We start from the raw sequence: 15,109 nt of genomic DNA on the forward strand, positions 1-15,109 counted from the left end.
TTCCTGAGATTACATTCTACTGGTAAGAGAGGGTGAGTGAAAGCAGAGCAGAAAGGAAGGAGATTGATACAGTCCTAGCTATCTAGCTTGCTCTGTGGTGTTTGTAGTCTTGGAGGACTGAGGAAGAGACATTGCCAGTAGGTTCCTTTAACGGTACTGACCTTGATGGACCAAGAGTCGGATTCAGCATAAGGCACCTTTTTTGTATGTTCACGTAAACGACCATTGTGGTCAGTGCTGAAGTTTGCTCTCTGCTTAATCAGCAATATTCTGATGAGTCGTTCAGAAATACATGGGGGAATTCCTGTATTGATGGGTTCCTGCAGAGCCAGCACAGGAAGGATATGAGAGGGAAGGGATCCCAACGTGGGGGTGATTTCACTCGGGACAAGAGCCGGGCCCGCAGAATTTGTGACCCAGTGCCAAAGTCAGAGGAGTTTTTGTACTTGTTTGTGTCGCCAAAGAGGAGGTGACAGTCAGCTCGGTGTTGGGAGTGCAGCCGGCTTGTAATTTTGTCATGGATTTTAGAAAACCATCTTAGCATAAGGCACAGATTTGGCCTTCGTAGCGATCGCTGCCTCATTTCCAGTCTGTTAGCTCTTTTGTCTTTTCGCACAGATACGCTTCCAAACTTGGAAAGTAGCGACCATTGTTACTTAATTTTTTCCCCCTTCTGCAGTAGTTGGCTCAAGTTTGGGGCATTCAGCTGCACATACTCCTTTAACAACCCATCTGTCCTTCATAAACCGCCAGTGTTCTTGCAGGCTTTCGGAACTATCTTTGGTATTTAGGCAGGCATTCCTTTGGCTGGCGGTTCTCCCTGAGAAAAAACTCATTGTATAAAACTGTGGGTCTGCGTGGGCTGCCGATCTGACCCAGTTAGAGAGTCCCCGATTTGCCTCTGCTCCTGAGGACTAGAAACTCCCATCTTAGAGTCCTCTTGGAGCTGCCAAGGAGCCTGCTAGCTGCTCTTAATTCCTGCTCTCCTTCGCTTTTCATGATCATCCTTCCTGTCACCCTACCTGGAGCGAGCTGATCGATCTCTCTCCTTTGTTAGTTTAAAAAGCAGAGAGCCGACCATTCGTCTTTGGGAGAGGAGCCGCTGCTGGCGGTGCATTTAAATGAAACAGCGTCAGCATCTTGCATCTCATTTCCAGGCTTTTGCAGAAGGGAGCACATGGAGATTGTCAAAACGTGAACTGAATGGTCTCCCTGCCGATAGCACTCAAATGGCGCTCGAAGCAAAACCGTCTGGAGACGTTTTCCTCCCTTCAAAGCCCCGCTTGAGTCCCCACTTCCTGTGGCTCAACCCGCAGCTGCAACCTCTGCTGATATGAGAAGGAATCAACTCACTACCAGCCCATGTTTTTAAAAAACATACCCGGGAAATGCCACCCGTTTGCTGCAATCGCCTCTTGGAATGTCCGACGTGCTTTTTGTGTCTCTGGGAAGGTGGCTTTCCGATCTTAAAATTGATATCCCCGGAAAGGGAGCCAGACTGTATTTTAGGGCTGCAGGTGTGCAAATCTGTCACGTGGGGGATTGAGAAAACAAACGGTGCATCTGTGTATTTTTCTCCCAAGAATATTGCAAGAGAATCCTCTGTTATTCCTGTGAAGAATGAGGAAGAGAACTCAGATGAGAAATGAGGGGCTTCTTCCTTTGCAGCGGAAGGGTGACACAGTAGACATTCTATCAGCACACCGCCACAGCTTGTGGTTTTTTTTTTAAAGTGAAGCTCCTGTGCAAATGGCCTTGAACAAACCGCTGTACATGGGTGGTTCTGCAGTCATTTTCCATAAGTGCTGTATGGGCAGCTACCTCTTCCTCATCCTTCAGTGGCTTGGTTGAACATTTGTTACTGTTTAATGTAGAGCCCTGTGGCACAGAGTGGTAAAGCTGTAGTACTGCAGTCCAAGCTCTCTGCTCAGGACCTGAGTCGATCCCGGCGGAAGCTGGTTCAGGCTTGAGGTTGACTCAGCCTTCCAGCCTTCCGAGGTTGGTAAAATGAGAACCCAGCTTGCTGGGGGAAAGGCAATGGCAAGGAAAGGAAAAGTCCCCTGTGCAAGCACCAGTCGTTTCCAACTCTGGGGTGATGTTGCTTTCACAATGTTTTCACGGCAGACTTTTTACGGGGTGGTTTGCCATTGCCTTCCCCAATGGCAAACCACCCCGTAAAAAGTCTACCGTGAAAACGTTGTGATGCGATATCACCCCAGAGTTGGAAATGACTGGTGCTTGCATAGGAGACTACCTTTACCTTTTTAATGTAAGGATACCTTCTTTGGAGGCTTTGAAGCAGAGGCTAGATGGCCACCTGACAGGAATGCAGGTTCTGCGTATTAAGACAAATCACGAAAGGGAGGGCAGGAAGGGATGAGCCAGCGCTTGGCTCTTGTGGCCCTTTCTTACATGCCCAGGTTAACGCCAACCGCCACTTTGGGGCCAGGTAGGTGTTTTCCTGCAAACCAGATTGGCCCAGGGACCCTGGACGTTTGTAGCCCTCCTCTGGGCACAGAGCAGGGGTCACTGCAGGATTGGGGAGGAGGTAGTTGAGCATTTCCTGCATGGTGCAGGAGGTTGGACTAGATGACCCTTGAGGTCCCTACCAGCTCTATGTTTCTCTGTGTACGCAAAGAAAAGATCTGGCCACTGTGACACGTGGTTACCTCTAGATTAGATTACTGCAGTCTGCTCTAGGTAGGGCTGGCCTTGGATTCTGTTTGGAATTGGCGCAAGACGCTGCAGCACAAATCAAGGTGCTTGTGCTCTTCCCCTTAAAGCCCTACATGGGAATTGGCCGGCAGTGGCTTGACAGCCAGCCTTCGGTCATGCTGCGAGATGACCTAAATGCTGCTGGGTCATAAAACCTCTAATTTACCTCTCTCCCTACCCTCAGGAGCTTGCAGCCTAAATATAGACAGGGGGTGGTGGTGGTGTGGGTGGGAAAGAAGGAGAAGAAGTGGGAGAGGAAGCCAGGAACATACAGTGGCATGCACTTAGGTTTCCTGTCTGCTGAGTGTGAGGCGTGAGAGTTAAGCAGATGGCAAGAAGGTAGGCTGGGAGAAAAAGAAGACTGCAGATTTATACCCTGTCCTTCTTTCTGAATCAGAGACTCAGAGCGGCTCACAATCTCCTATGTCTTCTCCTCGCCACGACAGACACCCTGTGAGGTGGGTGGGGCTGAGAGGGCTCTCACAGCAGCTGCCCTTTCAAGGACAACTCCTGCAACAGCTATGGCTGACCCAAGGCCATTCCAGCAGGTGCAAGGGGAGGAGTGGGGAATCAAACCTGGTTCTCCCAGATAAGAGTTCGCACACTTAACCGCTGCACCAGACTGGCTCTGGGGCTTGAATAGAGGGGAGGAAAGTGTGCCATGTAGGTGTCCAGTGAGGGGGTTCCAGGCAGTAAGAGAAACAAAGGTGGATGCCCTCAACATCTTGTGCATTCTAGCCAGCCCTACGGTCATCTTTGGGTGCTCTGTCCTTCAGAGTTCAGGATGGATAGCTGTGTTAGTTTGTCCGTAGCAGTAGAAAACAGCAAGAGTGCAGCAGTGGCAGACTCAAAAATCTGGAGAACCAGGTTAGATTTCCCTCTCCTCCATCTGTTGCCTGCTGGGGTGACGTTGGGCCAGTCACAGTTCTCTCAGAACACTCTCAGCCCCACCTGCCTCACAAGGTGCCTATTGTGGGGAGAGGAAGAGAAGGCAATTGTAAGCTGCTTTGAGACTCCTCAGGGTAGAGAAAAATGGGGTATAAAAACCAACTCCTCCTCCTCCTTGTAATTTAATCTATGGAGGGAAGGTGGCATGTTTAGCCTGATGTCAGAAGCCAAGAGGGGCCAGTACTTGGGAGACCTCCAAGGAACCAACACACAGAGAGAGAGAGACTGAGACTTTATTATATTTTAATTTGGTTTCAGCTGTCTGAGCGATGCTTTATTCTGCTGATGAGGGCAGAAAGGTGGTCTACAGATTCTGTAAATATATAAACAAACGCTGCAGTGCAAACGTAACGGTGAACAAGAAAGTGGCTGAGCTCCAGAGCGATGGTGGCAGAAGCTTGTCGAACTGACTTGCCTGGGGCAGCAGGTCTCCTCATCTCCCACCCCCAGTAGTTGCAGCAGCCGGGATCACAGGCTGTTCTGACGCCAGCTGGATCGAAGGAGAATTTTGTTGCAGGTGGATTTAGGGTGTTCTGGGTTCAGTGCAAGAGGAGGGGGAAAGGGGAAGGTGGTGAACCCAGCATAGTGCAGCCTGCCCATACTTTCTGACCAGGAAGCTGAAATGCAGTCTCTTCTGCAGCCTAATGCAAGAGGGCATGGGGTAGTTACCATCGGTTGCCAGAAGCTGTTGGGGGATGGCAAAGCACAGTAGAACGGTGGTGTTAGTTTAATCTCCTCTATACACGTTTCCTTTGGCAGATTGTGGGAGGGAGGGCAAGAAAGGATGAGCCAATCACCACTTTGGGAAGGAATTTTCCTCCTGGGCAGATTGGACCAGGAATCCTGAAATGTTTGCCTTCTTCTGGGCATACAGTAGGGCTCACTGGTGGAGGTGGGGGGAGAAGGGCTTGAATTTCCTGCACTGTGCAGGGGGTTGGGCTCAGTGGCCCTTTGGGTCCCTTCCAGCCCTCTGCTTCTGTGTCCCGTGAAGAAGTCATTGGTAGAAGACAACACAATGTGTTGGGCGGATACTTTTGGTTACAGAGTCATCTCCTGGTTAGTGGTCGTAGGTAGCTATGTGTCCCTGATGCCACACCATTCTAATGGACTGTGTTTTCAGGGTTTGCCTGTGGGATCCCTTCTTCAGATAAGTAGATTCAGGGCTGTGGTCTGGCTGGCCTGCAATTATACACACTCCCCCTTGTCTTCACGGTTGAGGTTTTGAGCTATCCTTCCTGTGGCATTTGGGGAGGGTTTGAAGAGCTCTTTGGACTTGTGAGGGGCATCATAATCCACTTTCTAGACTCTTCACTGTGGGGCATATGTGTCTTATTGCAAGGGCATCAGTATCCGTGGTATTTATCGCTAGATGTAAATGATTGCAAGCAAGTTTCGAGAACGAGGCCAAGGGCGTAAGAATCGCCCCCTGCCTGAAGAGTAGTGGTTAAAGTACAAGTTAAGAGAGAAAGTACATTTTAAAGGAAAAAAAAACAGATCAGTGTTGACTGCTTACGGTTGTTGTGGCCTGAGTGGCCCAGGCTAGCCCGGTTTTCTCAGATGCTGAGCTGTTTCCACCCTGGTTAGTATTTGGATGGGAGACCACCAAGGAAATCCGAGGCCACTGCTTAGGCAATGGCAAACCACCTCTGTTCACCTCTTGCCTTGAAACCCTGACATGGTTATCCTAAGACAGCAGGACTAGACGGTGCCTTCCACCATCATGTGCAGCTTTCGTAATATGTTGTTTACTTACTGCTTTAACACCCAGCGCGGGGCATCACAGAAGTAAGCAGGCAGCTGGAAGGGGGGGGGTGCTGTTTGATTTTTGGAACCAGAGCAAGAGCTGTGAGTTCTCTGTGGCATCTTCAGTGTCATGAGCCACCATGTGCTCGAAAGAGCCTAATACCATTTTTTTTCTTTCCTTGCAGGGGGAAGTGTAATATCTCCCATTTCTCTGACATTTTTGCTGCTAGAGAGTTTAAAGCTCGGGTGGATTCCTTTTTCTACATCTTGGGCTACAATCCAGAAACAAGGTGAGTTGTTTTGCTGTTGTTCCCTACCCCCTCAAAAAAAAAAAAAGACTTCAGTGTATCTTTTGTCATAACAGGGCAAGCTTATCGGAATGTGGGGGGCACTGCTTCCCTTCTTTGCTGTCTTCCCTTAAGCAGGGGACACAGTCTGTATTTGTCTTTTGAGTGGAAATACTTCTTGATTCATCTAATTAGCATTACTTAATCTGGTCCCATTAATGGCCTGCCGAAGCTTAGCTGTGTTCCCAGGGTTTTTGACTAATTCTGTAAATGCGACTGAATTAAAAAAGAGGATACAGAGAGTTACAAATAAAGTGCAGTGGCCTGTCTCATCCGGCACTGTCAACCCCGATCTTTTGTGGTCTCACTGTCTGGGACCCTCCCATTTAGAGACGCTGTTGATCGAGCATTGAAGGGAACTTTGTGCTCCATTGCTGGCCTGTGGATTTGCCATCTGATTGTGCAGGCGCTCTTCCCCACCTTCAGCTCCGCAACTAATGCAACTGGCTAAAGATCTGAACTACTACATGAGGCCTGAACATGATCTCCTGGTCTTTTCAGCTGGCCCGGGCCTCTGAAGAGCAGGCACTTTTGCCAACTGCCTGGTTTGCTTAGGTCCACGTTGAAGTGAGTGGTGTTTGCATGGACCTGAGAAATCTTTAGCCGAGACGGTGTGTCTCGCCTGCCTTTGCTAGTGCTCAGAAACTCTGGACCGGTTGCAAAATCACCTGAGCAAGCAAGGTCCAGTGCTGCAGAGGTGGCTGTGACAGCAGGTGAATTTGAGTCAGTAGACTGGTTGTGCAACTAGCCCTCATGGAGGTGGCAATCTGGGAGTCGGGTCATGCGGAGCACAAATGTTGCTGCAGTCACGTGGCCCTCCGGTCACGCAAGTAGTTTGCATTGGTACAGTTAAGTGTTTGAAATAATCAGCACTTGAATAATTCCCTCACTCTTCCCCGTGTGCAAAATGGATCTTTTATACATTGTTTACAGTTGGGCCAGTTGCCTGTAGCTGCTCTTGTGGATGCGGCCTGGCTTTCACACAACAGAAATCGAGCTTCTGTCTTTCAAAAGAACAAACCTGATCTGTGCTTGTAGCAGAAATCGCTTGTGTCCTCTTCCTTTTGTGTTCCTGGCACAAACGTGCTTTTGAGCCTCTGTGGCTGAGTCTAAAATGCCATTTCTCATTTTCCCGTGTGTTCCGATGCTGAAATTTGTGACGCTGTATGTTTGTTGCACTGAGTGTGCCCCAGGTAGGGCTGAATTCAGTTTTATTCTTCCTTCAGTGGTGGTGGAGGGGAGATACAAAAAGGTGCCGTTCCAAGAACGATTATGTCCCTGCTGCTGCAGTGATGGTATCGAATCGCTGGTCCATGTCATATTTGACTGTGAGGCTTACAATGATTATTGAGAAGTACGGCCATACCTTTTACCAGTAGCCAAAAACTGCAACTCCTTAAGAAACTTCTTAGCAATAGGAACCCTGAGGTGACATACAAATCAGCAACATTTGGCTGGCTTGCCACAATAAGGAAAACTTTAACGATTCAGTCAGGAAATGGCTAAACACCTTTGCCAATCTGTTGGCTGTAATTGCCATGTTTTGTTATATTTGTAGTTTTATAACAGTATTTTATGCCTTTTATGTATGATTTTATGGACAATCAGTTTTAATTTTGTATGATTTTACTGCTTTAAATGCTGGCTTAGGCAGTGAACAAATAATTTATTTATTAAGGGAAGAAACAAAGAGGTCTAAACAGGGTTTGTAGTTTATCCTTGGTTTTAACACTAATTTTGCATCTTCAGTGTCTTAAAGTCTGCATTCGTATTGTATGTATATTTTAGGTGGTATCATATTTTAGTGTATAATAATTATTGCGTATTTATATCACCTTTTATTGGTTATGAATTGGACTTTTATGAATTGTTTGCTGGTCCATGACTGTTATAAATAAATAAAATGGTGATGCCAGTTTTATTTCTCCTGTGTTGTTTTGTGAGGGCCCTCCCCTCCCCTTGCAAAATCAGCTCGATGGGATGAAAATCCAGCTGTTCTCTTTGTACTCAAGAGAGGCAGCCATGGCGAGGCTATGGGCTGCCAAATTCTTGTTCTTTCCTTCGTGGTGCTCTAAAATTCCTGCCAGGGCTGCAGGCAGGAAGTTTGTGTCCGTAACGGTGGCGGAGATTTGCTGCCGAGCAACCTGACCCCACTGTGCTGAGGGATGAGCGGCACAGGAGAGAGCCCAGGGCATCAACAGGAAGGAAGCGCAGGCCTCTATCTCCGCTTTGGAAACTTGCTGAGTCGTTAGACAAGGGGCAAGGAGGATATTGCTTATTGCTCTGCTTCTGAATGCGATTTGTGCTTCTGGGGAGGCTCGTCATTTCTTCTGCCCTGTCTGGGACCATCAGTCTGGGTACCAGATAACAGCAATAACGTTCCTTCCCTTTTGAAGGAAAGCTTGAACTAGGAAAGTGATGGGCTGAAAGGCCTTCAGGCCCAGAGAGGAGCAAGTGTGCAGTACAGTACAGGCCTCTGCTCTTGTTGGATTGTGGTTATGCCTAAGAGGTGGGCTGTTCTATTTCTGTTGATTTTACTAGCTGTATTCTCTGATGGTTGTGTTAAGACTTCCGGTGGTTTTTATGGTATTATGCAGGGCTTTTTTTTTTTGTAGCAGGACCTCCCTTGCATATTAGGCCACACACCCCTGATGTAGCCAATCCTCCGAAGAGCTTACAGGGCTCTTATTCCAGGGCCTACTGTAAGCTCCAGGAGGATTGGCTGCATCAGGGGCGTGTGGCCTAATATGCAAAGGAGTTCCTGCTACAAAAAAAAAAGCCTTGGTATTGCGTTACTGTTGGAAACTGCTTGAGCTGTAGAGGAAATATGGCATATAAATGCTGGGAAGGTGCTGTGGCTCAGCAGTTGAGCTCAGGTTTGCACGCAGAAGATCCAAGGGTCCATCCTCTGCTAGGAGAACTTGAGGAGGAAGTATTGGGAAAGGCCTCGCTCTGCATGAGCCCCTCGAGAGAACAGCTGCTGCACTGAGCAGCGTTCTGGTTTTGGTGCTTCCACATGATTTATTATGCGTATTCGAAGTCTGGGTTTGGGAACAGGCACATCTGCAGCCTCAGGCCAGAAACCATCTGGGTCAGCACCGTGTCTTAAATATCGATCTGAGAATTGCATCCCGACAGCTATGCTGTGGCAATGAGGAAGGTGGATGGAAAAGGAATGGGAAAGAATGCAGAATGTCAGCAGTCCTTCGAGTTGTGTTTGACACGTTTCAAAGGTTGTTTATTGGGTTGCACGGTGCACTCTCGTTGCCAAGGAACCAAATCTGAGGGCTTGTGGGGAAAAAATAAGGTTTCATAGAATAAACCAAGCCACTATCCGTCTGTTTACTTTTTCTACTCTGAAAGCCAAATGTGGAGTTTTAAGGAAACACTTCTTGACTTAATGGTTTCATTGGCCCACCTCCTTGGATTCTCCCGCTTTCAGGGTCCCTTCTGGTGTGTTCTTTTCCCCTTCCCCCCAGAATTCTACCATCGGTGGTGAACCCCTCCCTTGTTGAGTTGAGAAGATTCTTGGGCAGGTTCTAGTGTGCTAAGTCAGTTGGTGCAGAACTCTGGCTTTCTGAACATACTACAATCTAGACCAGGGGTGGCCAAACTGTGGCTCTTTCACACATATTGTGTGGCTCTCAAAGCCCCCACCGCCCCGTTGGCTGGCTGGCTTGAGAAGGCATTTGTCTCTTTAAATCACTTCTCCAAGCCAAGGAGAATGCATTTAAAGTTGCTTTCTTTCTACCTCTCACCCTTCTATCTGTCTTGCTTCCTTCCTTTCTTGCAGCTCTCAAACATCTGATGTTCATTCTATGTAGCTCTTGCATTAGTTGAGTTTTGGCCACCCCTGATCTAGACTGTACCCATTAACAACTCCATCCCCCCCTGGCACATTGCATTAGAAGACGAGCCACGGTGGGCAGCCCAGCATTCAGGGCAGCTAGTCAGCCATCTTGGATCGGGTAGCCCCGCCACTGCCCTGCAGCCTCTTCAGTTGGAATCCCCATTTAGACACTCTTTTAATAAGCAGCAAATGAAACTTAGTACAGAATGTAGATGTACAGCACTGAAACCAAAGTTAAGACAGGGCCAGGTCAGAGCAGTTGAATGCTCACGCAGCTGACTGTGGCAGCAGAATTCCAGGTGCTCCCCCCTTTTTTTTGGGGGGGGGGAGAGCATGCCCCCTCCCCCAGGCCTGTAGTATAAACCAGTGGCCCCGAACCTTTTTAGCACCAGAGACCGGTTTTGTGGAAGACAATTTTTCCATGGACCGGTGTGGGTGCTGGGGGTTTTGCTGCCACAAGGTCTCTGCCTCAGTCTGCGGCCTGGTTGCTAACAGGCCACGGACCAGGACCGGTCCGTGGTCCGAGGGTTGGGGACCCCTGGTATAAACAAGGTGAAGGACAGCTGTGCCCCTTCTGGTTGTTTGCTGGGAGCAGGTGAAAAAGACTGTGGTGGGGAAACTTTGTAGCGGACCAGCATTCCTTTCTAGGTCCGGACTCTGCACTCCCCCAGGAGGAAGCACTTGCTTCCTCTCCTATTCAGGGCACGAAGAGAGAAAGTTTTGACTTTGCTGTCAAGAGGAAAGGCAAGGTATAAGTATTTCAATTAAATAATACAGCAGCTCTGCACCCACCTTCGGTTAAGGGCCTTGGAGCAGGCTGCAGGCTGCCTTGGCCCTCCCGTTACACTTACTCTAGAATCCCTCCCTCCCTCCCTCTGCTTTCGTATACTGCAAACCCTGCCTTAAAAAGATCAAGCTTAGTGTTTGTCTGCAGCAGCAGAAAAGAGCACGAGCCCATCTTTCTCCCCAAGACATAAACACAGACCTACTCCACATTCTAGTTGTAGCCGAAGAAGTGAGCAGTGACTCACAAAATCTTCCACCTGGCCACAAATTCTGTTAATCTTTAAGGTGTTAAGTGGACTCTCTTCTTCTTTTCTCCTGTCTTAAGAGGAACACACACTTGTGCTCCCAGGCACGGGGCTCTAACTAAAATGGGTTGGGGCATAGGGTTGCCAATCCCCATGCGGGGGCAGGGCACCCCCTGGTTTAGAGGCCTCCCCCCTCCCGGGTCATCAGAAAGCGGGGGGGGGGGGGGGGGGGGAGAGAAAGGGAAGGAAATGTCTGCTGGGCACTCATTCTCTATGGAGACCGATTCCTATAGGAAATAATGGAGAATTGATCCATGGGTATCTGGGGCGCCGAGGGGGCTATTTCTTGAGGTAGAGGCACCAAACACTGAGCATATAATCCAGTGCCTCTCCCCAAAATACCCTCCAGATTTCAAAAAGATTGGACCGAGGGGTCCAATTCTACGAGCCCTCAAAGAAGGTGCCCTTATCCCTCATTATTTCCAATGGAGGGAAGGCATTTAAAAAACGCGCGGTCCCTTTCAATGCGATGGCCAGCACTCCCTTTGGAGTTCAGTTATGCTCGTCGCAACCTTTCTCCTGGCTCCACCTCCCAAAGTCTCCTGGCTCCACCCCCCAAAGTCCCCAGATATTTCTTGACTTGGACTTGGCAACCCTACAGTGGGGCAGCGACTCAATCCTCAGCTAAATAAAGAGCGAGGAAAATAAAATTTTAAAAAAGGGCCCGGTGGTGGTGGTGGTGGCGGCGCCGGCTCAGCTTATCTGTTTGGGGCCCGGAGGCTCCCAAGCCCTCGCCGGGTTCAGCGACTCCGGGGAAGCGCAAGCAGCAGCCGCCGGGCTCCTCCTGGCCTTCGCCTTTGCCCCGCCTGCGCGCGCTTCTTGGGTTCCTGTCGCAAGCGGGCCTGGCTACGCCTGCCTGGAACCCCCGGCTGCCAGGGGTGGGGGTGGGGGAGCCCCCGGCTTGGCGAGACCCGGCGCCGCAGCCCTCCCTCCCTCCTGCCAGTGGCGGGGAAGAGGGGGCGGGGCTGCTGCTCGGCGAGCGTCGTGCGTCTCGCGCTCCCTGGCGGGGCCCCGCCAGCCTTGCTGGCTGCAGCGCCAATCGGAGCCGCCGCCTCCTCCTCCTCCTGCTGCTGCCGCTGCTGCCGAGCGGGCGGTGGGGGCCGCGCTTTATTTACGGAAACGGCGGGGCCGAGGGAGGGAGGGGTCACAGCACATGCTCAGTGCTGTCAGTCCGAGGGCGAAGTTTCTGCGTTCTGCGCGCAGGCTTAGGTCATAGCACAAGCTCAGTGGCGAGCGCGCTCAGGGCTCCGCTGCCTGCCTGGGCCTCCATTTTGAGGAGTTGCAGGGAGGGCGGCAGGGGGGGAAAAGGGGGGGGGGAAGGCGGAAAAAAAAAAACCCCAACCCCCGGCACATCCCCCCCCCTTCCGCTCGTTTTGCTCCGGAGCCCCCCGAGCGGCAAGGTCAGGGGGTGGGGAAAGAGCTGCGCCCGCCGGGAGCCTGTGATTGTCATGGACGACCCGCTCGGCCCCTGCAGGTAGGCTGACAGCCCGGTGGCTTCGCCTCGGCAGCCATGCGATCTGTCTCTCCCCCGCCCCCCCCCCCATCCCTTTTCTTTTCTTTCCGGCCTGCTGCCGCTCGGTGCTTCCCTGCAAAAAAAAACAAACAACCCACCCCGGTCTTGTGGCTGCTGCCCCTGCTCGGGTGACCGTTTGCATGCCGCCTTCGAGCCACACGCTGCCGCCCCAGCTCGGTGCATGAACGCGGGCGGAAATGCATGCGCCCGGGGGAAACGCAGGCGAGGCGAGGGCTTGGTGTCACCGCCGGGCTGCTGCAGCCTTCTCGTCGCTCGCGGCGCCTCCAGGGAGCTGTTTGGGCCCCTCCGAGGCAGGCAGTGCCTAGATAAGGGCTGGCGGAGGAGGGGTCAGAGAGCCCCAGCCATTGGTTGCTTCGGAGGAGGGACGGGACTTGCTCCAGCAGCCGGCCTGCGCCTTCTCGCCTCCTGGAAGTTCCCCCTGAGCGAGCATGTGTGCAGCAGCCCCCGTGCAACGAGAAATCTGGCAACCAACCTGCGCCTTCAAAGCAGCGGGGAGAGGTCGACCAAGGGAGATTGGGGCGGGTCAGGGCAGTTCAGACAGGCATCCGTTTGTGCTTGGGCCAAAGCGGTGGGGTTGGTTCACTTTGGTTTCCGGATTTCCTGCCTCCCCACGTTGACTTTTCTTCCTGGGAACTTCTGCAGGGCTCAGAGGAGCGTCCTAGCAGGTGCATCAAGTTCCGACAGGGTTGGCTCTATTTTGGGCTTATCAGCTGCCCCCTTCTCCCCCCCCCTTGTAAAATGAGAAGGTGCCCCCAGAACACACTAAACACTTTCCTGCAGCTGCATCTGCTGTAAGAGAAGACGAGTGACAGTCGGCCAGCGGGCCTGGGTGGCTGCTTGGCCACCGTCACTGAGCCTCTTGTTTAGGGAACTGTGGATTGGCTTTGAGGAATCCTGGGAATCCTCAGGAAGCAGTTTGCAAATTGCCAGTGTGTGTGTCGTATTGGGGCGCGTAACTTTCTTCACTGCGTTTCCATTCTGTCACGATGGCAGCTGAACTGAACTCAGTGCATAAGGAATTAGGTTAGTTAGTTTTTAAGCATTTGAGGTGGCCTCTTCTTAAATGATTCTCCTCCACCTGTTGCTGTATGGGAGCAAACCTGGTCTGTGTATGTTTGTGCAAGTGTGGAATGTGGAAGGATCTGACCATCTGAGAGCAAGTATGCAGCCCCCAAAGCTTGCGCAAAGCGTTTTTGAAACATGAGTCGCACCTAATCTAAAGCGAATCAAAGCAAAATGGGCAGAGCTTTGTTGAAAGTTGATACTTGATGTCGTTCTGTTGCTGGCAAGTGCCGTTCTTCGCTCCTTGTAAGCCTGTGTGCCAGTCTTGCTTCTGTGCCCTCTGTATTTCATAGTCCTATATGCTCTAAACTGCTCCAGGACCATTTTGCGATTGCAAATGCATAATAAATGCTGCTCCAATATAGGCCTGACTTCATTTCTGTAATTTCGGAAATCCTGTTTGGCTTCCCTTATCTCAGAATGTGTTTTGAACGGAATATGTGGTGGGGGCTATTGAGATCTGGACAGCGTGTAGGACAAGGCTGGGGCAATACGATTTGCTTCCAGTGCTTCTGGCTCTGAATTGCCACTTGCCTAAGGTGTTTCCTGTGTAACACCGTATCTGTGTAGCCCTTACCTGAGCACCGGCCCCATCTGCTGTTCTCAGGTCGGTGTGCATGCATATGATGCTGCCCTTTTTGCTCAGGTGAACATTGGCAGGTTTTGCCAGCACCATCATGGGGCTTTGGAGTGACTTGGCTCCAGGTGATTGTGTGAAGGGAAGGCAAACGATGCAGCAGGCCTAAAATGAAGGTGGCGCTCGACAGGTCTGAGTCTCAAATGGGAATCCATCAACAAAGCGCTGCCAGGTCAGACCAAAGGCCCATCTAAGCTCCGTATCCTGTTGCCAGAAGTAGTCAATGAGCTATCCCCAAAAAAGCCGACAAGCAGAAGGAGGGTAAAAGCCCTTTCCCCTGATGTTGCCTTCCCAGACAACTAGTATTCAGCAGCACACTGAACATGGAAGTTCTTTTCAGCCATCATGGCTGATGGAAGGGAAAATGGGTTGCAAACATTTAAAGCAGCAAGAAAAGTATTGTAGACCTGTCCTCCGTGAATTTATCGTGTACCTTTTTGAAGCTGTTGACCATCCCCCTGTCTTGTTGCAGGAAATTCTATAAACTGTGTGAAGTAGGAAGAGATTCATCTCTTCTGAATCTTCTGTCCTGGGAACTCTGCATTCTCTCTTGAATTCTGGATACAGTAAAGTTCTTAACATCTACAGTTGTTGGCCAGTTGCGTTCAGCAATTAAAAATAATACAGGAACCATAGGGATAGTCTCTTGATCACAGAGATTAGCTTCTTGATCTTTCTAAAGGAGTATGGTGATCGGACCTTCTCTCTCTCTCCCCACCCCCCATTTAAGTGTCCACAACCAAATGCCACCTGCACAGACCTCTTTCTTTCAGAGGAATTGATTTGCCCTGTTACTGTATTCCAGTAAGTTTGTAAGTCCTTTTTTCCCTGCTGCATGTGGCAGGTGGTCCCAAAAATCCAGTTGAAAAGGTGATGGAATCTGCTTTACTCATACAGTATGTCACAGAAGTGAGTACACCCCCCTCACATTTTGTAAATATTTAAATATATATTTTCATGCGACAATACTGAAGAAATGACACTTGGCTACAAGGTAAAGTAGTGAGTCTACAGCTTGTATAACAGTGTAAATGTGCTGTCCCCTCAAAATTACGCAACACACAGCCATTAATGTCTAAACTGCTGGCAACAAAAGTGAGCACACCCCTAAGTGATAATGTCCCAATGGGGCCCGAAGTGTCAATATTTCGTGTGGCCACCATTATTTTTCTTGGGCATAGA

At 50.3% G+C, this 15,109-nt stretch overlaps 1 protein-coding gene across 1 annotated transcript in view; it reads left to right on the forward strand.

Moving 5' to 3' along the window:
* RERE (arginine-glutamic acid dipeptide repeats) overlaps positions 1 to 15,109 on the forward strand; it is a 323,357-nt gene that overhangs the window by 107,046 nt on the left and 201,202 nt on the right. The window contains 1 exon segment of the mRNA XM_060259535.1: positions 5,592 to 5,696. Within this exon segment, the coding sequence (XP_060115518.1) occupies positions 5,592 to 5,696 (105 nt within the window).

This window comes from Heteronotia binoei, chromosome 18 (genome assembly GCF_032191835.1).
Source record: "Heteronotia binoei isolate CCM8104 ecotype False Entrance Well chromosome 18, APGP_CSIRO_Hbin_v1, whole genome shotgun sequence".
In the NCBI taxonomy this organism is placed as follows: domain Eukaryota; kingdom Metazoa; phylum Chordata; class Lepidosauria; order Squamata; family Gekkonidae; genus Heteronotia; species Heteronotia binoei.